Source organism: Tachysurus fulvidraco, chromosome 12 (genome assembly GCF_022655615.1).
Source record: "Tachysurus fulvidraco isolate hzauxx_2018 chromosome 12, HZAU_PFXX_2.0, whole genome shotgun sequence".
Taxonomy (NCBI): Eukaryota; Metazoa; Chordata; class Actinopteri; order Siluriformes; family Bagridae; genus Tachysurus; species Tachysurus fulvidraco.
The window spans coordinates 21,931,529-21,956,620 of NC_062529.1; the positions used below are offsets into that span (position 1 = coordinate 21,931,529).

A 25,092-nucleotide genomic window follows, 5' to 3' on the forward strand; every position below is an offset into this window, starting at 1 on the left:
AAACGCCGCTTCATCGCACCACCCTGCTTTTCATTATTTTCCTATAGCACTATGACCCCACGCTTCCTTATTACAGCTTAGCATCTTACAGCTACTAGTAAAATTCTGTTGACCATCACAAAGCACTGACACCAGAGACTCCTTCCATGAATAAACAAACAAACGTCTCCTGGGAGAAACCTTCACCATATCAACACTACACCTATTTGTTTTGTGTTGGGTTCAAGGCCCAGCACAGCCAAGCTGCCACTGCTGGGCCCTTGAGCAAGGCCCTCAACCCTCCCTGCTCCAGGGGCGCTGTATCCTAGCTGCCGCTGCACTCTGACCCCAACATGTGCTGTAATGTATATGTGGTGATAATAAAAGCTTCTATGCCCGTTCTATTCTATTTTATTTCATTCTATTCTATCTATGTGGATTTTATTAAGCTACCCTTCTAACCAATCAGAATCAAAGAAACAGCTCTGTAGTGAAATAAGATTCAATCGACATACCACCGATGAACAGAATTAGACATAACCGTTATGTCTGTGAGATTTAAACATGCTTGATTTTAATATAAACACTATTTCTGCCTGTTTGTCTGTCTGGGCCCTGCTTCTTCCATGTTGTCGATCTGTTATGTAATGAAGACCTCTCGCTCTCACACTCACTTTTGCTGTCACCCTCGCTGGTGTTTTTTTGGCATCACTGAGTCAGTACACACACACACACACACACACACACACACACACACACACACACACACACACACACACACACACACATATACACACACACGCACATATACACACACACACACAAACACACACACACACACACACACACGGCACTACATCTCTTGCCCTGTTCACGTCCCTCTAAGGAGTGTGCTTGTAAATACACAATATGTTCCAAATGCCTTGCCCTACTTAAAGCTGTAATCTGAGAGCTGTTTTGATTGCATCCCTCTATTACATAAGACATTTAAAAAGTTCACTGGATAGGTCCTGGGAGAGGGCACTAGAGAGACTGTAGTGCCAGGGCTTAAGCTCTCTGGCACTTGGCTGTGTCTGGGACCTTTTCCACACTAGGATACATTTACTGCCGCATCGGCATGAGAGCTTTTTTAAGATATAACTCGTGCCAGTGAACACGTGTGAAGGCTGACACGTCTGCAGAAAGAAACAGATTCTAGATTAGAAGTCCTACTGCCAGAAATGTGAAATGACATTAACGATAATGATTAAAAACCCTAGCAGGATTTGTCTTATGTAACACAGGACGGTCATTGCCATTACACATGTGTAAGCCTCGAACAGGCACAAAAATACCCTGTGTTAAACTCACCGGAAAAGACACGGCCCGAACACTTTGGCCAAGTTCTCAGAGGTCATGAGATTCCACTGACTGTGAGCGGCGACTCGAGATAGGAAGTGAAGGAGGTAGGACAGGATGTTATAATTTTCATCAGGGAGACAATGCAGGGTTTCCTTCAGCGCAGAAATCAGCTCTATTTCATCTTTCGACTCTGTGCGTACACACACACACACACACACACAGATTCTTATTAGTTATACCTTTGTATAATAATATGCATATAAGTACCCATAAGTGTCAGCTGCTCTGTGTGTGTGTGTAGTCTTTGTACACAAACAGAGAGAACCCATGTATCTGCTATATGTGCTTTCTGAGTGTGTACATATTTGCTGTATGAGAATACGTGTGTGTGTGTGTGTACACCCATGAGCACTTGCTGCATGCATTTGCCATTTGTGTGTGCATTTGCTGCACGATAATGCTCTGTGTGCGTGTGTGTGTGTGTGTGTGTGTGTGTGTGTGTGTGTATCTGTATACACTCATGAGCCCTTGCTGTATGTGCTCGCTGTGTGTTTACATTTTTACTGTGGAGAATACTGCATGTGTGTGGTGCGTGTACCCATGAGAGCCTGCTGCATGCGCTTGCAGTGTGTGTGTGGTACGAGTCCATTCGGCAGTTCTCGTAGATACTGCTTGAGCAGAGCAGCAACTGATGGCACGTCCTCACTCTCTAGATGCACACACTCACCGCTGTCCAGACACACACGCAATGTCCTGCAGCGTGGAGCAGAGCCACACACTCTGAAAATGCCAATCTGCTTCAGACCTAGACACACACACAAACACACAAAGGGAGTGCATCAAGGCAGCTTGATCACGCAGCATGTTTTTCAATCTTATCTCTACAGCCTACATCAGTAGCCCTAACAAGAACATGATTCTCTTACTGACCAGATTTCTCCAAAGCCTCCACCATGCTTTTGAGCACCAGAGGGACTCCGTGCTGTATCTGCTCAGAATCTCTCAGACGCCGCGGAGACCCACCGAGAACATCCTGAGTGTCCGGAGTCTGTTGCTCGGGTTCTACACGAGACTGTCGTTTCAGCACCTTCACCGATGCTGGGTCCCTCTAGGGTTCAGCACAATATGCAGAAAAACACAAATCAATAGCAATCGGTTGGCTCTCAGTTAGTACAACCATAGCTCTTATTCTATGTTCATAATCTGTGCTTTCGTTCCTCATATAGCGATATAGAAGTGATCATCGCTGACATGTGTGATTGCTAAAACATCTCATTCGGGATTTAATCTCCATCGCTCTTCTAATAAACTTCACTCATCAGCAAAGGCTTTCCACTAGAGTGATTTCTGCTCCTTTAGCTTCAAGAGCAGATGAGATGTCAGGTGATGAAACCTGAGCGCAATAAATATGATGTCCTCATGATGTACAGTATCCTCAGGTTTTTTCTTTGCCTCTGTCCCCGGTCTGGGTTCTTCTTAACATCATGTTAAGCTGCTTTGTGACAATGCATAGTGACAAGTTTACTGAATTAAATGAAGAGTTATGGATCTTTAGTAAGTACTCACACATAGTGATATGGAGCCGTTTGCTCCCATTTTAATCTCAGCTACATTCCAAAGCTCATAGCTAGTCAGCTAACTTAGCAACGTTAGCAACGTAAACGGTGTCTTCTTGCTTGAAGAACTTTGAACACTTTCCACCTGTAAGCTCTTAATTCACCTGGGAAAAAACATTACATATATATATATATATATATAAACATATATATATTTGAACACGACTTTAATACACAGCTGTATATTCGCGGCTAACTGTAAATTCGACGCCGCAACCGTTTGTTTACAATCCGCTAATCAAAACTGTGTGGCGTTGTGGTTGTCATGGTTACAGGTGTACCGCTTGGATACGCCGGTTGCCCCACTTCCGGTTGAGGGGAATTAAAAAATAAAACAAATACGTATATTCAAATGGTGATGTCGACATAAAATAAAATAAAATAAAATAAATGAAGCAAAATAAAATTAAATAGATTAAATAAATAAAAATGAAATGAAATAAAAATAAAATAAATAAATAAAATAAACAAAAATGAAATGAAATAAAAAAGAAAAGAAAATTAAATTAAAATAAATGATTTATTAATCTGTTCACTCTTTAAAGTATTTCTATCAACTCATCGGGTTCTAATACGGTGCAACATTTTTTAAGACAGATCTCACACAAGATCCTCGACAGTAAAATCCACAGTTAGACTATTATAGAATATTGCTGCATTAACAGTACAGGCACTATTAAAGTTTGTAAAGCTCTCTTAGAGAGCTTTCTTATTATTTTAAGCCATAAAATAATGGTAGAGAGATGGAATGGTATTTTTGACCAACTTTTTTATTATTATGTTTCTTAAAAAATGATAAAAGTACAAGTCTCATATGTACAAATCTAAAAAAAAAGAAAGACAAAATATAGGAATTGGTCAAAACGCCAGTGTTAGGTGGATAAACATTCAGTCTTTACTGTTCACAAATATAATAATAATAATAATAATAATAATAATAATAATAATAATAATAATAATAATAATAATAATAATAATAATAATAATAATAATAATAATAATAATAATAATAATAACTTGCAAAATTGTTATTGTGACCTACATGATTTAACATGAATTGCATACTAATCAAGTTCAAGTTCAAATCTTTATTTGTCCACCCAATGGGGCAAGTCATTGTGCAACAGATAGTGAACAAATCACACACATTCACACACACAACAACAATACAAAAGATTGCCTACTATGCAGGCATGGTTAAAATAATAAAATAATAAGAACAATAAACAAACAGTAAATAATAAAGTTATCTATAGTTCCTTGCAGAATTGAGAGCAGAATGGCTGCAGGGACAAAAGTGTGCTTTTGGGATTTGGGGGTTTTAAAGCGCAATCCCGATGGCAACATCTGAAATTCAGCCTGTAAGGGATGAGAATTATCTGACAAAATAGACTCAACCCTCCTTAACATCTGCTTCTGATAAAGATCTTCCAGACCTTTCTGCCTAGAACCTGTGATGCTTCTGCTCACCTTAATTAATTAGGTTAATTAGTTTTTTTTTACAGTGAAGGACCCAAACCAGCAGATTAAGGAGAAGGTAACAACTGGCTCAACAAAAGACCTGTAGAAAAGAGTCAACAGTTTCTTATCCACGTTAAACTTTTCCAGCTTCCAACTAATAGTAGTTTGCCAACTAATAGTAGTATTAAAAAAATAAAGATACAATAAATAACCCAGCCAGGGACCAGCCTGTAAATTTATAGCTTTTGTCTGTGCTGTTTTTTATTTAAAATTATTTTTATTTGGTCATGTTTGAGCTGGTGCATGTGCTTTAGTAAAAGTATGAAAAACACAGTTTTAGGTGCAAGATATATTAAAGACATCAGTGTTGATATTTTAAAGGGAACACACGATCCGTCCCACTAACCCGTCCATCGAAGCTTTATTTTGTAATAAGAGAATTCTTACCCATCGTTTCTGAACATTTCTGAAAACATTACAAAATGCACTTTTGTTTTAATATAAAAAAGTAGGAGTTGTACACTCTGAGAATAGAAACCTAATCTCCCTAAGCTTTGGATTTAGAATGAAAAATATAGCAGAAGGTAGCTCTTCTTTTTTTTTTTAATTTGTTAAAAAAAATTGCCAATTGTACTAAGATGATACCTAGCATTTAAGAGAGGTAGTTAAGAAAGATTAATGAAGACAGACTTAAATCATTTTGAAGTGAAAGTGAAATCTTTATGTACATGCATGCATAAAACAATTAAATTGCTGAGTATCGACGTATTCAAAATGCTAAAGCTAGAGACGTTGTTAGTTAAAGTCATTTGGCATTCTATTGAAAATGCTTGGGATTGGTCAGAATACCTTCTTGGTAGGAATTCTGACCAATCTCAACCATTTTCAATAGAATTATGACTAATCCCATCCTCTCCCAATGACATGCAGACCAGTCTTGCCTACTACTGTACCTATGAAAGTGGGCGGGATTTGTCAAAATTCCTTTGGGAGTAGTCAGGATAGTTCAGGATTCCTTTGGAGTATGTTGCATTAGTGAGATTTTCTTTGGAAACTCCCAAAGGAATTTTGACAAATCCTACCCACTTCCAAAAATATGTAAATATACAGACATCTAAAAGAATTTTAACACATCTAAAAACAACTGGCTAGGATTTGCTACTGGGTTAAAAAAAAGAAAAAAGTTAAAAAGAAAGAAACAATAACAGGAAAAGGTACGTTTTAAATCGTATACTTATGCACTATGCTGTTGAGAAGTTTAAATAGTGAGTCAAGAAGAAGAAGAAGTACATGTTAAGAAGCCAGATCATGCACTTAATCAATAAAAAAGCAAAGTATGAAGGTTGGACACTTCGTACAATCTCAGCTTTGCTTATGTAAAAGCATAAGAGGGATAGAGGGGGGTGGGGGTGGGTGGGTTTTTGCTCCCAGATGACCGACAACACTCCGGTGGACGGGACGTGTTTCGATTCAATTAGCTTCTGTAATTGTGTGATTTATTGTTTGACACTTCAACTGACAAAATCAACGTCTTCTAAATAGTAACAAGTCCTTTGAGAGATACGACTCTTCTAACCTTCATGCACTGAACGTCAGTGTACAAGTGCATAGTGTGTAGTACGTCATCTGGGACGCAACTAAATACAGAAGAAATGAATAAAAGAATAGAGGCGATAGAGGTTGAGCAGGTCGAATCAGCGCTGCAGGAGAAAGATATCTCTGATTGGCTCTTTGGTCGAGCAAAGCAGTGTAGTAGATAAGACACAAGTATGTGATTTGAGACAGATTTTAACTTTACATCATACCGTTTAGACCACAAACCCAATCAAGGTGTGACAATCCGTTTCATGTTGCAGAACGCGCGTGTGTTTTCGGCCGTCAGCTGGACTGTGGTCATGACTCGAGGCGTAAGACAGACACAGTCCTTATTCCACAGAAATGACCGTGTTGCATTCAGACAAGTTTTTGACTTCTGGTTCAAGGTCACCATCAAGGTCACCATCAAGGTCACCCAAAACACCTCTCGCTTTAATGGCTATATTCCTAAAGAACAAGGCTGCGAGGAAGGGAACAGTACCACCTGCTACCAAACAGCACCCGGCAAAGTAAAACGCCAGGTCATACGACTGCGTCCAATCGAAGAACGATCCTACGGCAGATAAGAGAGAGTCTAGATGAGTTCTGAAGTCCAGAGAATAGCAGCATGTTGAATGAAATTAGAGTACACACTCAGCATTCTCAGTATTTGGTAATTATCCCACACAGATATACAGCAGCAGCAGTAATGCTCAAAGGTCTACCATTTTGTAGAGATATCAAAACAAACACATGATTTTAGTTCAAATAAGATGAGTAAAATGTTAGGTTTGAAATATTTGATAAGTATCTGAAATATTCTGAATATCCCATTTGCACAATTCTTGCTCTATTTACATTTTTTGTGATCAAATATATCATTGCTTCTCATAGTAAAGTCAGAGCCGATCGGCCCTATACGCTCACTACGCAAGTTGCGTAGGGCCCCGGAAATTACGCAAGGCCCCGCCTCCGTCTGCCTAATTTTACAGCGCGTGTTAATGTTTACTGTGTAGATGACGATATGAAGCGGAGCTATCCATGTGGCCATGAAAAGAGAAAAAAGAAACAAAATGAGAGTGAAATCTCGAGAGCATTCAGGTAAACTTGTGTTCACTTCAAGTGTGATGTCAGCAACAGCAAATAACAGTAAAGTTAAGTTGATGTGATTCTGTCTCTAGTCTCTATCTGACTAGCTACATTAGCTGTGCAGTGCTGCCAGTGCAAGTGTGAATGTGTGTCAAATGGTCTACATGGCTCACGGGTCAGGTAGGAGGGCCCCTTAGCAGAATTTTGCTTAGGGCCCCAGGGAGATCAGGATCGGCTCTGAGTAAAGTCAGAGGAAAACCATAGGCTTATGTAGCAAAGCGAGTTTGAAATGGTGCAATTTGTGTTGGACGAGCATCAGCTGTGAGAGACAGAGGCATGTTTGCTTGCAGTATGAAAGTATATACTGTAACCTTGCAACCTCACAGAAAGGTTCTCTCGTTCTCTCGAGGTTTAGTTTCCGCAGGGTTCTGTAGTTTTCTCTGACCTCACCTCTACCGACCATAGGTTGAATGACCATGCTAAATTGCCTGAATTAGTGTTTGAATGTGTTTGCGTTGTCTGGAATTCCCTCCAGGGTGTATCTCATTCTGCTGTCTGTCTGTCTTCAGAGAATAGACTCAATATCTGCCATGACCCTCACTAAAATAAATCAGTTGCTGAATATAGATGAATAACTAAACGAACGATGAATTTTCTTCCATGTAAAAATACCTTCCTTACTAGATACTCTCTTCTATCATGTACAAGATAAAGAGGTGAATGGTTGGGAATTAGTATGTGTGTGTTTGACCTGTGCTCCTCCACACCTACGACAGGAGGTCCCAGAATGATTCCAAAGCCACCGAAGCACATGAGGAGCCCGTGTGCCTGGCCAAGACGCTCGATGCCCACGAGGCGTGTGGTGACGTAGGATGTAATTGACCAGTTGCCTGAAAAGAAGCCGATGGAAGCTGAGAGTACCTGAAGCCCAGCATAACTCTTCCACATGGGTACCACTAGCAAAGTAGCACCCAATGCAGTCACCGTCATGGCATAGAGTTGCAAGCTGTTCACCCAACTCATGTCTGCCAGCATGCCTAGTGCCAGCTTGCCCACTCCGGCTGCAGCAGTCGTGATTGAGACGAGAGGAATGTTTGAAACGTGCTCGAGGAGGCCCTGACTCTGAGCCACGTCTTCTATGAAGAGTACTGGAGCAATTCCTCCTAGGCTGTACAGGAAGATGGAGATGCAGAGTGCTACAAACGAGGGCTCTCGGAAGCACTCACACATGACATATATGTACTGGGTGTGTGGCTGGAGGCGCTTTTTTATGATGCGTACCAGCGTCTGATGTTCCAATGGTGACTCTGTCTCAAGTTCTTTGTCACAAATAGGCTCCTCTGTACTCATCAGGGCCTTCTCTTTGATATAGTAGCCAGGAAGATTCAAAGGTCGCATGGGTCCAGCACATACAAGCAGGTTTAGTGCTAGACCACCAACAATGAGTAGACACCCATCTAATCCATACCGCTCAATCAGCTTGTTTTGCATAGAAGCGTAGATAAAGCCACCCACGCTGCTTCCTGAAAACAACACACACATATGATTATAGTACAAGGCCTACAAAAATTGCATGTTCTTAAAGTATGTGGTACAATTAATCAAGAAAGCAAACAGGATAAATCCATCAGATCGGATGTTCGGGTCCCTGAGCTTTTTTTTTTTTTGTGACATTTCCGAAAATATGTCATAGCTTCTAGCATGGGTCACAGAACAGGCAGACAGAGTTAATGTAAACAAATCCATCATAAAAGAGAAAATACAAGGAAACACGAGGAAGGCAAACCAACAGGAGACGCAAAAGGTGCAAATACTGATCAAGAGGCATGAAGCTGAGGCACAGTGGAACCTTGCAGGATGGTTTAGTGATAGAACACCCAAGCCAGACAGCAGACTAAACAATAGCTTGTGTGGATCCATTAAGATTCATAATGATACATCCTGTTCAGTGGACCAGTGACTGTCTACATGAACAGGACGGTATAAACCTTCCAGATCCAGAGAAGTGAAATACAGAGTCTATCTTAATAAGCCTTTTGACAGTATTCCTCAAATGACTTCTTAGGTAGGAGGACAAGCAGTCGGCCAGTGATGGAGACCAGTGATGGAACAGGAGCTAATAGTGTGGCCTAAGGTGTAGGACTGGTGACAGAGGATGCACGGAGGGCTGCTTGATGTCATGATCAACTTCAAGCAGTAATGTTTCTGAAACACAGAGTCCTGAGAAGCTCTAAGTGAGGATAGCTGGTGCCAATATTCAATTCAGTTCAATTCAAGTTTATTTGTATAGCGCTTTTTACAATGGGCTTCGTCTCAAAGCAGCTTTACAGAACATAAACATAGAACAGAAGTTAAACATAAGGAGAAAAAAGAATTAATGTAGTAAAAAAAAATATATGGGGCCATAGATGGTGAGTTTGAAACAGGAGGCACTGTAGAGACCCCAAAGAACTGAGAAACCTAGACTTCTGCCATCTGCCAGAACATGGCAGAATATACAGGTCAGCATAGTAGGCATTGACCTTGGCCTTGAAGGGATGTCAGAAAACAGCTGTACATGTGCCTCTCGGAGTTGCCAATAGCCAGGTATGCAGGCTGAAGGAACAGGATCAACAAAAGTGCTGCCTAATATAATCATAGTTGTAACCGCAATATTGCTATCTACCTGACTGGAGATGGAGAGGTCCAGTGACAGAGCATGGGCCAGGAGGGAATGAGGTCTCAGAATTTGGCCATGCAGGGATCCCAGAAACTACATATGCAGTGGTCTTGAAAATAAATCGGAGTCTAGATAAAACAACATTTTGAAAAAAAATGGTTTTGGATTCTGCCATCTCCTTGTGTTTTGAAGCTAGCCCTGTGAGCAACGTCTAAAATTAACCATTGTTGGGTGAGCCATGAAAAGGAAACCTTATCGTGCCCCTGATTGTCCGATGAAGTTCCTGTGAATAATTATTTGTGATGCAAAGAAAACCCACAAACAACTTCAAGATTAATACAGTACAGGCTGCTCTGGAAAAAATATAGAAGTAATTGAACACAAATGACTTGCATTGTCGAATTGCCAGGAGAAAGCTGTTACTGCGCCCGTGCCACAAAAAGGCACAGTACACCAGACCGAACCTAGACAAGCCTCACAGCTTCTGGAGTGATAAGACCACAACTTAACTATAGTTACAACCATAAACACTATGTTTGGCCTACGGTGAAAAATACATCATCACCACTGTAAGCAAGGTGGGCTTATGTTTTGGAGCTGTGTGAGCTCCAGTGGCACAGGGAAAAATTGCTTTCAGCATGTTATCAGAAAATACAGGCAGATAATTTGCATTCTACAGCACAAAAGCTGCACATAAGACGCTCTCGGATGTTCCAACATGACAATGATCCAAAACACGAGGCAAGGTTGAGGAGGCCAAAAGTGAAGGTTCTGGAGGCCATCACAGTCTCTTAAATGGGCAGTTTGTGCAAGTACAACCAAAACATTTACAGGAACTGGAGGCATTTTGCCAAGATGACTGGGCAGCTATACCACCTGACCTTGTTCACAATTACAAAAGACTGCATGCCATCATCGATGCTAAAGGGGGCAATAGCTGATATTAAGAAGCACAGGAATGCAAACTTTTATACAGGGATTATTTCCTTATTTTCTTTTTTCTTATGTTATGTTTGATGATTGTGCCATTCTGTTATGCCTTCCATATTACCTTGAGTCCTATAAGAAATAAAATTCATTTGTTTCGCCTTCTTACTCATGTTTTCTTGAATAAAAATGGTACACATCTTGCAAATTCTCCCAAGGTATACAAACGTTTGTGCACAACTGTATATTTCTGTATAACTTATTATCTAACCGTTTGAAGATGGAAGGTAACGATGTTTACCTGTGGTAACGATACCCAGGGCAAGGCCACGCCTCTTATCAAAATACTGACAGATGATAGTCAATGTAGCCGCATAGACGAGCCCGCATCCCAGACCTGTGAGAAAACAAACACACAAACAAAATCAGACGTAGTGTATAGGGTCACACCTCAGCAGAATAATCTAATGAGTGAGCTTTCTTGAGTAATCAAAGATTAGATATTAAATAAAACTTAGGCTGTAATGCAACCTTTTCATACACCAGATCAATACAATATGCTCAGAAATAGTGCTTGGGAGCACCGTACAGTACGTGCTGGACTTGATGCACTATTATGTTTACAAGTCTAAGATAGTGTCAGTTAATATAGTAGACTAGTGTCCCAGTATAGTTAAGCTCTAGTAACACAATGCCTGAAGTGGAAAATCTAAGATTTAATCAGCTCCAGAGAACAAATGGCACAAAAAAAAATCGACATGACCCTTAGTGACTTTACGTCAGTATTTTGCCATGGAGGAATCTCAGAATCCATTTTAAGGGTCACCTCCAATTCAACATTAACTCAAGTTAATATCATTAATAATATCATGCTGTATGCTTAGGAATACACGGGTAAGGAAGAAACAAAGTGATATACAGAAGAATGTTCATTCATTCATTCATTTTCTACCGCTTATCCGAACTACTCGGTTCACAGGGAGCCTGTGCCTATCTCAGGCGTCATTGGGCATCGAGGCAGGATACACCCTGGACAGAGTGCCAACCCATCACATGGCACACACACACTCTCATTCACTCACACACTACGGACAATTTTCCAGAGATGCCAGTCAACCTACCATGCATGTCTTTGGACACACAAGGCGGAAGCGGGAATCGACCCCCCAACCCTGGAGGTGTGAGGCACACGTGCTAACTACCAAGCCACCTTGCCTTCCTTCCAGGAGGAAATATCCTACCTCATAGGCTAATTATGTTGCATTTGAACTGCTATGTTTTAACTGGATTTTATAAATGTGATATAGTGTTGGTGTTGGTGTTGTTCTCTCGGCTGCTCCCTGTTCGAGGTCACCACAGCAGATCATCTGGTCCGCATAACTGAATATGGCACAGGATTTTATGCTGGTTGCCTCGTGTTTTAACTGGGCTTTGGACCAGCACTGAGACTTGACCCTACAGTGTTGTGGTACACACATTTGCTTTTTATTTTAACACCATTTCCAAATTTGGTGATTATTTACAGAACTGGCTCAATGAACTAAACCAATGGGCAGGGACGGCCTAATAAAGCAAAGGTATATTAAACAAATTAACAGCATTGCTGCCAATCTGTCCCCATACACACTCATGTCCTTGTGCTGTAACTGGACACGAATATGACAAAGCTGATACACACTTTAGAGGAAATGTCAGCTGGGTGTGTTACAAAGTGAGCCTCACCAACAACGATTCCATAGCTGAAGATGAGGAAGATGATGTTGGGCGCGAAGGCACTCAGTATTAAACCTCCTGCTACCATTACACCACTGAAGATGCTCACAGGCCGGGCACCAAAACTATCGACACACGCACTGCACAGTGGTCCTGAACAGAGAAAAGGGGAGAAGGGTCAAGGGTCAAGATCCCTTCTGCTCATCAGTGCATAGATTTTACTGCAAATAATTTAGTTAAAATGAATAAATTGAGATGCCAACAATTGCATGGCACACACACACACACACACACACACACACACACACACACACACACACACACACATATACACACACATACACACATAAACACACACACACACACACACACACACACACATAAACACACACACACACATACACACACATAAACACACACACACACATACACACACATACACACATAAACACACACACACACACACACACACACACACACACACACACACACACACACACACACACACACACACACACACACACACACACCTCAAAAGAATACAATATGGAGAACATAGACGTCTATATGGGTGTTTTTGTGTGTACTACCCAGTTTCCTAGTTTTTCGTGTGTATGTTTGTAACATGTATCACACCAACGTGACCTAAGGCAGTATTCAATAAACTGTTTGTGTGTTTGTGTGTTTATTTGTGTTTGAGAGGGTGAATGAGTGTGTGTGTGTGTGTGTGTGTGTGTGTGTGTGTGTGTGTGTGTGTGTGTGTGTGTGTGTGTGTGTGTGTGTGTGTGTGTGTGTTTATGTGTGTTTATGTGTGTTTGAGTTTGAGAGGGTGAATAAGTGGTTGTGTGTGTGTGTGTGTGTGTGTGTGTGTGTGTGTGTGTGTGTGTGTGTGTGTGTGTGTGTGTGTGTGTGTGTGTGTTTGAGAGGGTGAATAAGTGTTTGTGTGTGTGTGTGTGTGTGTGTGTGTGTGTGTTTATGTGTGTTTGAGAGGGTGAATAAGTGTTTGTGTGTGTGTGTGTGTGTGTGTGTGTGTGTGTGTGTGTGTGTTTATGTGTGTTTGAGAGGGTGAGTGTGTGTGTCACTCCATACCAATCAGAAAGGGGGAGACAGCCCATTCCACATAGTGATGTGTGTGTGTGTGCGTGTGTGTGTGTGTGTGTGTGTGTGTGTGTGTGTGTGTGTGTGTTTATGTGTGTGTGTGTGTGTGTGTGTGTGTGTGTGTGTGTGTGTGTGTGTGTGTGTGTGTGTGTGTGTGTGTGTGTGTGAACGCAAATAGATGGTGTTCCATCAATGCCTAAAATAGGTCTACTGCGTTGTATATGTTGACATAAGCTGTGTACTGCTGTGTGGTGGGGACACAATAAGTGATAGTAACCACCCCACACACACACACACACACACACACACACACACACACACACACACACACACACACACACACACACACACACACACACACACACACACCTCTCACCTTATCATCACAAATACTATATTATAAAATACTATAATACTACAAATGTACAATTATGGGATTACAGTTTCTCTCAGTCGCTTTGGAACGTCTCTCAGATCAGTAATGAAATTCTTCCACATCATTTAGTCATTTGTGCTCATCATAAGAACATTTCTCGTCACACTGATCCAACTGCGAATGCTTTGGTACATCATTTAATGAATTGTGTACATGTGTCTGCTGTTTCCTACATTATGTTGTTTCTGTCATGTTGAGATAAAAAATGTATTATACTGGTTTCACCTAAATGGTCTGAGCCCCCAAAACATTTAGGCATCAGTTCATTGCACAAGTCATTGAGTGCAAAATGGTTCAACTAGTTGTCAAAATTTTTCAAGCTCTTCTTCTTCACAGTTCTATTAAACTTTTCTTGTAAATGTGTCTTGAAAGGGCGCACGGTGGCTTAGTTCGATTCCCGCCTCCGCCTTGTGTGTGTGGAGTTTGCATGTTCTCCCCGTGCCTCGGGGGTTTCCTCAGGGTACTCAGGTTTCCTCCACCGGTCCAAAGACATGCATGGTAGGTTGATTGGCATCTCTGGAAAATTGTCCGTAGTGTGTGAGTGTGTGTGTGCCCTACGATGGGTTGGTACTCCGTCCAGGGTGTATCCTGCCTCGATGCCCGATGACACCTGAGATAGGCACAACTACCTAGCGAGGTAGTTCGGATAAGCGGTAGAAAATGAGTGCGTGAGTGTCTTGAATTGATGAATTGTGCAAATGAACCTTGAATGTCACTAATGAAGGGGCGTGTACCAGTATGTACAGGCAAAACATCTATGAGCATACTTTATCTAATGTACATAAGCTTCTTATAGTGACTTATATATAATACAGAATGTGTGACCTATGTACATTTGTTATAGCTGTAGGGGAAAAAAACATGCAATATGTGTACATTTGATATAACTGTATCTTGTGAAATGAAAGTGCATAACTAATTGAGGTGACATACGGCTAAGTACGGTGACTCAGAGTCAGAATATGTTCTCTGCATTTAACCCATTCAAAGTGCACACACACAGCAGTGGATCCTGTCCACTGTCTTACAATCAATGTCCCACATACAGTAATGAGTAAATTTGTGCTGTTGAAATTCATAGTCATAGCCATGTAGAAGAGATTCAGCTTTGTGCAGTTTCAATACTTGTAATCCAAAACATCTTGACTATCTTGTTCGTAAACAATGATAAAGGGACTTGTTATTCTGATGGCTACGATATGTTCATTGACACGAATACTTACTTTTGAGAGTACTAAGGATTTTGAGCAAGAAATCCAGTGTATTGTGTTGTTTGTACACGTTGTTGCAAATCTTAAGGATGATTCGAGAAATGATCCAAAGCAACTGAGAAAAACTGTAAGACACACACACACACACACACACACACACACACACACACACACACACACACACACACACACACACACACACACACACTCACCAGCGATGAGCCCCACTCCCAGGGCAGTAGATCCAACCCAGGCGGTAGTGCTCTTGCCCTCCTGGAAGGTGTTGAGCCACTCGGGGTAAAGAACGCCCACCGCCTGGGGAGAGCCGTACGCCAGCAGCTGAGCCATGAAGGAGACGAAGACGATGGACCAGGAACCATCCTGAGAGTGATCCTGTATCACCGCAGCCATAACACACACCTGAGTGGAGGTCTGTCTGAGGAGAGAGGGAAAAGATGGAGAGCTAGAGATAAATAAATAGACAGAGAGAGAAAGAGCAATGGGAAGAGAACTCACAGACAGACTGACTGACTGACAGACAGACAGATAGGTGTTGGAAGGAACAGTCAGACAGACAGACAGACAGACAGACAGACCAATGGGAAGAGAACTCAAAGACAGACTGACTGACTGACTGACAGACAGACAGACAGATAGGTGTTGGAAGGAACAGTCAGACAGACAGACAGAAAGACAGACAGACTAACCAGCTAACAGATAGATAGATAGATAGATAGATAGATAGATAGATAGATAGACAGACAGACAGACAGACAGACAGACAGACAGACAGATAGATAGATAGATAGATAGATAGATAGATAGATAGATAGATAGATAGACAGACAGACAGACAGACAGGTAGATAGATAGATAGATAGATAGATAGATAGATAGATAGATAGATAGATAGATAGATAGACAGACAGACAGACAGACAGACAGATAGACAGACAGACAGACAGACAGACAGACAGACAGACAGACAGACAGACAGATAGATAGATAGATAGATAGACAGACAGACAGACAGACAGACAGACAGACAGACAGATGGATGAAATAAACAGACAATAGATAGAAACTCCGAACTTTAACCGTTACATAATGACTGAATGGTGTCTCCATAATCCCATAATAAACCTTTGTACTTAAGTGCTGAAACTCACTCACCGTGAGCGCGTGGAGGAACCGGACGGAGCCACAGCTGTTCACGTGCGTCTCGTGGTCCGGTTTTGAGCGGAGGTCCGGTTTAACCACACCTCACAGGAGGAGAGATCCGCCGTGTGAACACAGATAATGAGATACAACAATGCGGGAAAACTCACTGTACTTAACTTACTGAGCTTCCCTGCTGACATCCCGAGTCACTTCCATTCGATTCGATTCCCTTTGAACAGATCCGTATAAATGACCTGAACTACAGAGGTTTAGATTTAAACTCTTTTCTAACAGTTCTCTTCACACACACACACACACACACACACACACACACACACACACACACGCACACGCACACGCACACGCACACGCACACGCACACGCACACACAGAAACTCACACACACAGACACGCACACGCACACACAGAAACTCACACACACAGACACACACACACACACACACACACACGCACACGCACACGCACACACAGAAACTCACACACACAGACACGCACACGCACACACAGAAACTCACACACACAGACACACACACACAGAAACTCACACACACAGACACACACACGCACACACAGAAACTCACACACACAGACACACGCACGCACGCACAGACACTCACACACACGCACGCACACACACGCACACGCACGCACGCACGCACGCAAATACACACGGCACAAGCACACACTCACACAGACACACACACACTCACACACGCGCACAGATTATACAAGCATTATATTATACACTCACTCATTCCTATAAAAAGTATATGTTCTCATAGTAAGAAAAGGTTCTCAGAAAACCTGCCATATTTAAATAACTGAATGAAGATTATTAATATTAATAACACTACTATAAATGATGGCACTCATGGCACTGGGATTCCTGAGTATTATAGTGATCTCAGCTCTACACACAGTGTAAGAAAAATAAGGACGCTGGTAGTTTATAAAGTGTTTATTTGCAGTGTCGCAGGTTAAGTGTCATTAAGTGTGTAGCAGTACCTTGGCTTCACTGGAGTTAAACTAAACCCTAAACTGTGTTATTCTACATAGTTCTTAGTTCTGTGTTGTTTTATTAGGTAGAATAGTCCTGGATATTCATGTTGTTTCAACTCAATCCCATTCAATATTATTTGTATACCGCTTTTAACAATGGATATATCCACAAAGCAGGTTAACAGAAATATAAAAATTCAGAATAAACACCACAAAGTTTAGAATTAAATTTAAATGAACATGGTAGTGGTGACAGCGGTGAGGAAAAAGTCCCTGAGATGATAGGATGAAGAAACCGTGAGAGTAACCAGACTGAACCTCATCCTCATAGTGACACTGTGTGATTAGAAATAAAGTCATTTCTACAACTGTAGAAATATAGTCCAGTGTAGCTTTTGAGCAACTTATAAATCAGCGTAATTTCACTTCACTGTGTACTGTGTACTGTACCAGCTGTAAAATAAAAGCTTCTTGACGTGACTTTTAATGTTAATGAAGTTAAGCCCTCTATGTTAATGAGTGTCAAAGGCTTTTATTGTCTCTGATGGCCCACTGCCGCTCCTGTACAATATGTTGCTCCTGGGTGATAAACCCCTAAGTGTGAAGGTCTGAGAACAGTTCTTAAGTAAGGGCTCCTAAAACTGCTGTATTCTGTTATGCTAATTAAATCTGTTTGGGGGATGTGAATGTTAAGGTTGTGCTGGGGTGAGTAGGGCACGGGAACAAAAGTCCTGTAATTTCTTAAAGGGGTCTGTGTAGATAGATAGATAGATAGATAGATAGATAGATAGATAGATAGATAGATAGATAGATAGATAGATAGAAAGATAGATAGATAGATAGATAGATAGATAGATAGATAGATAGATAGATAGATAGATGGCTGGAAGGATGAGATAGATAGATAGATAGATAGATAGATAGATAGATAGATAGATAGATAGATAGATAGATAGATAGATAGATAGATAGATAGATAGTTGGATGGATGGATGTTATAGATAGATAGATAGATAGATAGATAGATAGATAGATAGATAGATAGATAGATAGATAGATAGATAGATAGATAGATAGATAGATAGATAGATAGATGGCTGGAAGGATGAGATAGATAGATAGATAGATAGATAGATAGATAGATAGATAGATAGATAGATAGATAGATAGATAGATAGATAGATAGATAGATAGATAGTTGGATGGATGGATGTTATAGATAGATAGATAGATAGATAGATAGATAGATAGATAGATAGATAGATAGATAGATAGATAGATAGATAGATAGATAGATAGAAGGATGAGATAGATAGATAGATAGATAGATAGATAGATAGATAGATAGATAGATAGATAGATAGATAGATAGATAGATAGACAGATAGACAGACAGATAGATAGATAGATAGATAGATAGATAGATAGATAGATAGATAGATAGATAGATAGATAGATAGATAGATAGATAGATAGATATATAGATAGATAGATAGATAGATAGATAGATAGATAGATAGATAGATCTACCAGAGATGTGAATAGTAGACACCGTGTAAATGAACAAGTCCAGATAAATATGTAAATATATGTACAATAAATGGACATTTACAGTATTTGGCAGATGCCTTTATTCAGAACAACTTACATATTTTGAAATAAATAAAACTGATGAATTGAAGGTTTAGGGCCTTGCTCAAGGGCTCAGTAGTGGATGCTTGGGGGAATTGGGATTTAAACTCAACACCTGTCAATCAGTGGTCCAACACCTTAACTACTAAGCTACCACATCCCTCACTAAATAAATAAATAAATAAATAAATAAATAAATAAATAAATAAATAAATAAATAAAGCTATTGATTCACATAAGCTGGTGAGGAAATGTGCATCAGTCACTGATAAATAAACAACAGTGTGTATACAGAGCGTATGCACGTACAGAAAGATAAACTAGGGCAAACTATGACTTTTTAGACAAATACAAATAGAATCATATAGAGATTATACAGCGATATACAGTAAGTATGGGGAGCAGAACTGCAAGGTGATTACAGGCAGGTATTAGTGAGACATCAGTGTCCTTACAACTTGCAAGCATTTCCCCAGTTATTCGGATGCTGAGAACCGTTCGGGATCCCAAAACCAGCTGAAAAACGCCATAGTTCTGCTTTTGGGAACAGAGAACTGAATCTTAAAGACGAAGGAAAAATCAGATAAAAGCTCATGTTATTGTCCTGTTTCTTTTCCTCTTTCCTGTTTCTTTCTGAGGTGGTCAGCTTAAATATATAAATGTTGGTGTTTAAAGGGTATAAAAGTTTAAACCCTACACAATGGCATGTGTGTGTGTGTGTGTGTGTGTGTGTGTGTGTGTGTGTGTGTGTGTGTGTGTGTGTGTGTGTGTGTGTCTGTGTGTGTGTGTGTGTGTGTGTGTGTCTGTGTGTGTGTGTGTGTGTGTGTGTGTGTGTGTGTGTTTTTGGCTACTCTGTTCCCACAATCCCACACATTTAATCCTTTCTAACTCTGAAAAGAACAAAACAGTTCATTTACTCTCAGTCAGTGAACACGATATTATGACAAGCTGGGATTTTTTTCCCTCATATTAATTTTAAGTGAGGCTGATGTGGGAAAAGCTGCTGTAAGTGACCAGAAAGTGAGACATTTCACTGATCTTCCACAACATTAAATATAACTACAAGCAAAATTAAATGATGTGATTTATGAGTGTGTGTGTGTGTGTGTGAGAGTGAATGAGAGTGTGTGTGTGTGCCCTGTGATGGGTTGGCACTCCGTCCAGGGTGTATCCTGCCTTGATGCCCGATGACGCCCCTCTCTCTCTCTCTCACTCATTTTCTACCACTTATCTGAACTTCTCGGGTCACGGGGAGCCTGTGCCTATCTCAGGTGTCATCGGGCATCGAGGCAGGATACACCCTGGACGGAGTGCCAACCCATCGCAGGGCACACACACACACTCTCATTCACTCACACACACACACACACTACGGACAATTTTCCAGAGATGTCAATCAACCTACCATGCATGTCTTTGGACCGGGGGAGGAAACCGGAGTACCCCGGAGGAAACCCCCGAGGCACGGGGAGAACATGCAAACTCCACACACACAAGGCGGAGGCGGGAATCAAACCCCGGCCATGGAGGTGTGAGGCGAACGTGCTAACCACTAAGCCATCATGCCCCCCCCGAATTCTTAAATTATTAATCAAAATGTAACAAGAGAGAAATCAAACACTAGCGTCATCGTCACAGTCCTCACACTGCGCCTCAATTCAATCGATCCAATCCAATTCAATTCAGTTTTATTCGTGTCGAGCTTTTAACGATGGACATCGTCTCAAAGCAGCTTCACAGAACATAAGAAATTAAATACAAAATGTTCAAGATTAATATTAGACTTATATGATTAGAATGTGTTTGTATTTATCACTAATGAACAAGTCTGGGCTGACTGAGGTGACTGTGGTGAGGAAAATCTCCATTAGATGGAAGAGGAAGAAACCTTGAGAGGAACCAGACTCAAAGGGAACCTCATGGACAACCCACCTCGCTCTCTCTGATCTATCAGCACTGCTCGACTGCTCACCGTCTCTCAGGGTAAGAGCTAGTTATAGTAAGAGCTAGTTATTCTGTTCTGGCACTGAGGTGGTGGAATGAACCCGTGCTTCATGTCAGGCCACACTGAGCGTACTGTCTTTGGCTATTTTCTTAGAACATTGATCCAGCTGTAACATTGTCCATAACACTGTAACATACTCTGCCAATTGATTAGTACATAAATGTGAGAATAATATATACAAGCAGTTGCTTATGTGTAATGTATCCTTCTCTTTTACTCTCTCTCACACTCACACACACACACACACACACACACACACACACACACACACACACACACACACACACACACACACACACACACACACACCTTGAGTGTGAGAGCCAGATAATTCCAGAATACTTTGTGTTATGACCTCCGAGGCGCTGCTGGAAAAAGTTCAAGTTCTCACACACACTCACACACACACACACACACACACACACACACACACACACACACACACACACACCACAGCAGTCGGTGTCCATCAGTCACCCAGTGTTGTTGATCTTCCGTTTTCAATGAGCGGCTTCCATTCCACAAGCTCAGGATGTGCTCAGGTTCCAGATCATGACAATATCCTGGGGTAAACACACACACACACACACACACACACACACACACACACACACACACACACACACACACACACACACACACACACACACACACACACACACACACACACACACATCTATCACCTTATCATCACAAATGCACTCATACTCAGTGGTATATCTCTCAGCAGGGACTCCACACTTTCTTTCACACACGATCCATGACATTAATCATTACAAGAAAACAATACAGGATACTGAGGTCACCCCTCCTCAGCTTCGTCCCGGTCAGGACGGGTCCAAACCGGCCAGAACCAGGTGAGGCTAAAAGTTCTCAAAGCTGCTTACACAGTCTTAAAGCTACAGGAGAGGATTAATACACAGCTCAGGGAGCGTGAGCAACCAAGTGATGGCGCCTTCACTGAATATGACTGAGCTTTGTGAGAAAGGTCGTGTAAGAGATCCTGAGACAGGATCGTGATTAATTCATGTGCTCGACATTTTTACATACACAGCTCAATCCAAATCTAAAGAATTCTACAGAGCATATTAAATACTTTTGCTTTGAGTTATTTTCTTTAGAAACCTATAAGAGAGATAAAAGTGACTTGTGGTAGAGAATAAAATCTTTCTGTATGTTCTGGATGTAGAAAACACACACAATACACACACAATACACACACAATACACACACAATACACACACAATACACACACAATACACACACAATACAGGGAAACCAACTAAGCATACACAATTTACAGGGAATCCGGTTGAGCTCCGTAGGAGCAGGGATGCAACTAAAAAGTGGGAAATGTTTACTTTCTTGAAGGTGAGCAAGCAGATATGACACTTGTGGGAGACAAAGTATTGTGTTCGCTCAGCTACAAGAGCATTAATGTGAGCAAACACTGATGTGAGGTGATGAGACTCCGGTTCCAGTTCATCCCAGTGGTGTTCAGGAGGGTTGAGTCAGAGTCAGGACGTCTGAGATGTTATCTCTAATATGATTGGTCACAAAATGAATTCCTACACGATCTCATCTGTAGCATCTTCTTAACTCTTATTAAGCTCATACTATTGACAGAAACCTCACCACTAGCTCTTCTTTAAACCTTTATTATTTAGGGCTTAAAAAAAAAATCAGCCCAGGACTTTGTTTAGTGCAATACAGGAGCATGCTTCTAGAGGAAAATAACCAACAGGGGTATGAAATTCGCTCATTCTAATTAGAAAGCATAAATTATTACTATTAATAAGTGCACAGTATACATTTATATTCATTTATTAATGATTCACTTATGTATAATATTAAAGTATAATAGAAACACCTTTTAAAAACAACCACAAAGCTGACATAGTAGCCTCCATCCACATATTTACATTTTTCTTTTAACAAACAAACAAACAAACAAACAAACAAACAAACAAACAAATAAAAAAGTAAATAAACAAAAAAGTAAACAATAAATAAATAAATATGAATAAACACATTCTAACCAATGAGAACTGAGATTTTAAAGATTTTGTTGTGTTGTAGCTACTATTACATACATTATATAGTACTATAACACATAGATATCTACACCTAGATGTCACCTTGGGGTTCGAAAAATGCGTCAAATCCGCTGCGCTCTTGGAACAGGGGTCTTCAAATTCATGGATGATGCCAGACTTTTGTGCAGCGATTGGATGTTCAAATGATTACTTTTCACAAGTGAGAATGTGTTTTATGATATTGAATGTTACGATATTATATTTCTGGTTACGTTGGTTTATTTAAGTCCTTGGTTTACGACTGCAGCTAATCCATGCTAGTTACCCATTAGTTTTTGACAGTTAGGAAAACCGACAATGTTTGTAGATTCCGAAGCTCTTAATAAAGAAATTAAAAATTGACCCATGCTTTTTTTTTGCTTAAAGGTGAAAAGACCCAACTTTATGTATGTTCTGTAAGATTCCCTTATCGGTCATACATATTTTATTAGATTGTTCTGGACTTAACACAAGCAGAATGATCTTTTATCAAGTTACTTCATTTAAGGACATATTTAATGACATTATGCTTGAAAACGTTTTGCAATTCTTTATCGTATGTTAATAAAAAAAATTGTATAATATGACTTGCTGTTTATATCTGTTTTGTTTTTACTGTATTAATATGATATTTGTGTTTTTGTCATTGAATGTTTGCCATGAAAATAGCTTTGATTGCTGAAATGGTATTAAATAAAATAATCTGAATCTGAGTCTAAAGCAGACGTAGGCTCTGAGGACATATTTGGTCTTCGTGATCACATTGTTGAGACTCAAGATGGCATAGACAACCATCACTTTAGCTTAATTTCACTGGTTGTCTGTGCTTTTCATAAGCTGAGACGACACCATGTCGCAAAGGTTCATACTCTGCAACTGCAGAGCAAAAGTCTCAGGAAGAAACTGTGTAAGGTCGTGTTGTTGCAGGGATACTAAATAAACCAATACAAATAAACCAATACAATTTAAATGTTTAAATGAACATGTATAGTCACACCATTGTAGCATGCAGTAGGCTATAAGGTAAGTAGTGATTGTTCATTCAAAGTTTACTCAAGTGGAAGAATGTAAGTAATAAACTTAGACCTATTAGCACTAATATTTTGAAAAAGTAGATTATCTTAATATCAAAACCTTAAATTTTCTCTGGACTCAATGATAAATACATGTCTGACCGTTGGAAAGAACCAAAAAAAAAAACCTAGAAAATTGCCTTCATGACAATTTATGGTGATTTTACATCATCTTTTTACATAATAAAAGTCAAGCTTTCTAATTGTTTTTTGTTTTTCTGAATAATGGCCCTTTAAACATTTTTATTTTGTTTATTAAACCCAAACCTGAAAAACCTTACACATTACTTTTAGTCATGTTTACTGACCCCTAGAGGCGAGACGTAAATACTGCATCAGACTGACCTGACATTCTAAAGTCAATGATTCAATATCTTTATCTGTATCTTTATCATTTCTCAGTGTTGAAGCCCCCTGGAAAGCATCTCTGACAATCAGGAACCTACAGCAGCAGCTTAAGTCACCTCAATGAACCCCCTTGGAGTAGAATAAAGGCGTAACAGACCACAATACATACAAGTGAATCTCAATAACTTAGAACGTCAGAAGGCCAACAATTCACAAAAAAACTTATGAAGTATTCTTAGAGATAAATATATTTATTATTTTGCCGGTCAGTGCTGTGTTATCTCTAATATGATTGGTCACAAAAATAATCCCTACACAATCTAATCTGTATTATTTTAACTCACTATCATTATAAAATATTGTACACAATAATACATTTCTTCTCCCTCTTCACCTTTCAGCCATTTTCTCCTCTGATAAAGAAACTCTTCATCCTTTTAAAAGTCCTCCTCACTTCTCCTAACACCTTTTGACCTTATGATCTCTTTTAAGGGTTAAGATGCTTTATGAAGAACTTTTATATTTATTACAATCTTCTTTAATTTGAAAGGGAAACGAATTTTCTTAGAAATGATGTCATTAGTAGAAACTCTATACTCATAAATATAATCACAGGGCTTATACACGAAACACGGACCACCGACACATACAAAACCGACACAGGAGTCGAAGA

General features: G+C 40.2%; 2 protein-coding genes across 14 annotated transcripts in view; both read right to left on the minus strand.

The window, feature by feature from the left end:
• Nucleotides 1-3,194, minus strand: part of LOC113640571 (protein FAM13A-like) — a 12,052-nt gene extending 8,858 nt beyond the window's left edge. For 4 of the 10 annotated variants that reach the window (XM_047821260.1, XM_047821256.1, XM_047821257.1 and 1 more), the window contains exons 1-4: nt 2,887-3,192; nt 2,251-2,428; nt 1,919-2,125; nt 1,330-1,510 (exon numbers count right to left, since the gene is read on the minus strand). In XM_047821260.1, coding sequence (XP_047677216.1) covers nt 1,330-1,510; nt 1,919-2,125; nt 2,251-2,428; nt 2,887-2,916 — 596 coding nt within the window. In that variant the 5' untranslated portion in view covers nt 2,917-3,192. Of the gene's footprint in view, nt 1-1,329; nt 1,511-1,918; nt 2,126-2,250; nt 2,429-2,886 lie in introns of all 10 variants that reach the window. The other 6 variants (XM_047821262.1, XM_027143104.2, XM_047821258.1 and 3 more) reach the window with 3 other exon arrangements.
• A 1,901-nt stretch (nt 3,195-5,095) lies between these two features.
• slc16a9a (solute carrier family 16 member 9a) lies at nt 5,096-16,673 on the minus strand. 4 transcript variants are annotated; one of them, XM_027143121.2, is made up of 7 exons: nt 16,448-16,672; nt 16,279-16,367; nt 15,318-15,537; nt 12,370-12,513; nt 10,949-11,044; nt 7,829-8,584; nt 5,096-6,546 (listed from the first exon to the last, which is right to left on the minus strand). In XM_027143121.2, exons 1-7 carry the CDS (start codon nt 16,464-16,466, stop codon nt 6,323-6,325), a joined length of 1,548 nt encoding a protein of 515 aa, XP_026998922.1. In that variant the 5' UTR covers nt 16,467-16,672; the 3' UTR covers nt 5,096-6,322. The 4 variants fall into 4 exon arrangements, with proteins under 4 accessions (XP_026998922.1, XP_026998924.1, XP_026998923.1 ...); XM_027143123.2 differs by having other exon boundaries at nt 15,318-15,541; XM_027143124.2 differs by having other exon boundaries at nt 6,381-6,546; nt 7,813-8,584; nt 16,448-16,673.
• Nucleotides 16,674-25,092: the final 8,419 nt, after the last annotated feature.

Coding starts and splice junctions, on each gene's coding strand:
- slc16a9a (XM_027143121.2), bottom strand. Junction 11,045..12,369: donor CAGCTATGGAATCGTTGTTG/GTGAGGCTCACT, acceptor GTTTTCTCACAG/GTCTGGGATGCGGGCTCGTC. Junction 8,585..10,948: donor CCTGGGTATCGTTACCACAG/GTAAACATCGTT, acceptor TGTTGTTTTCAG/GAAGCAGCGTGGGTGGCTTT.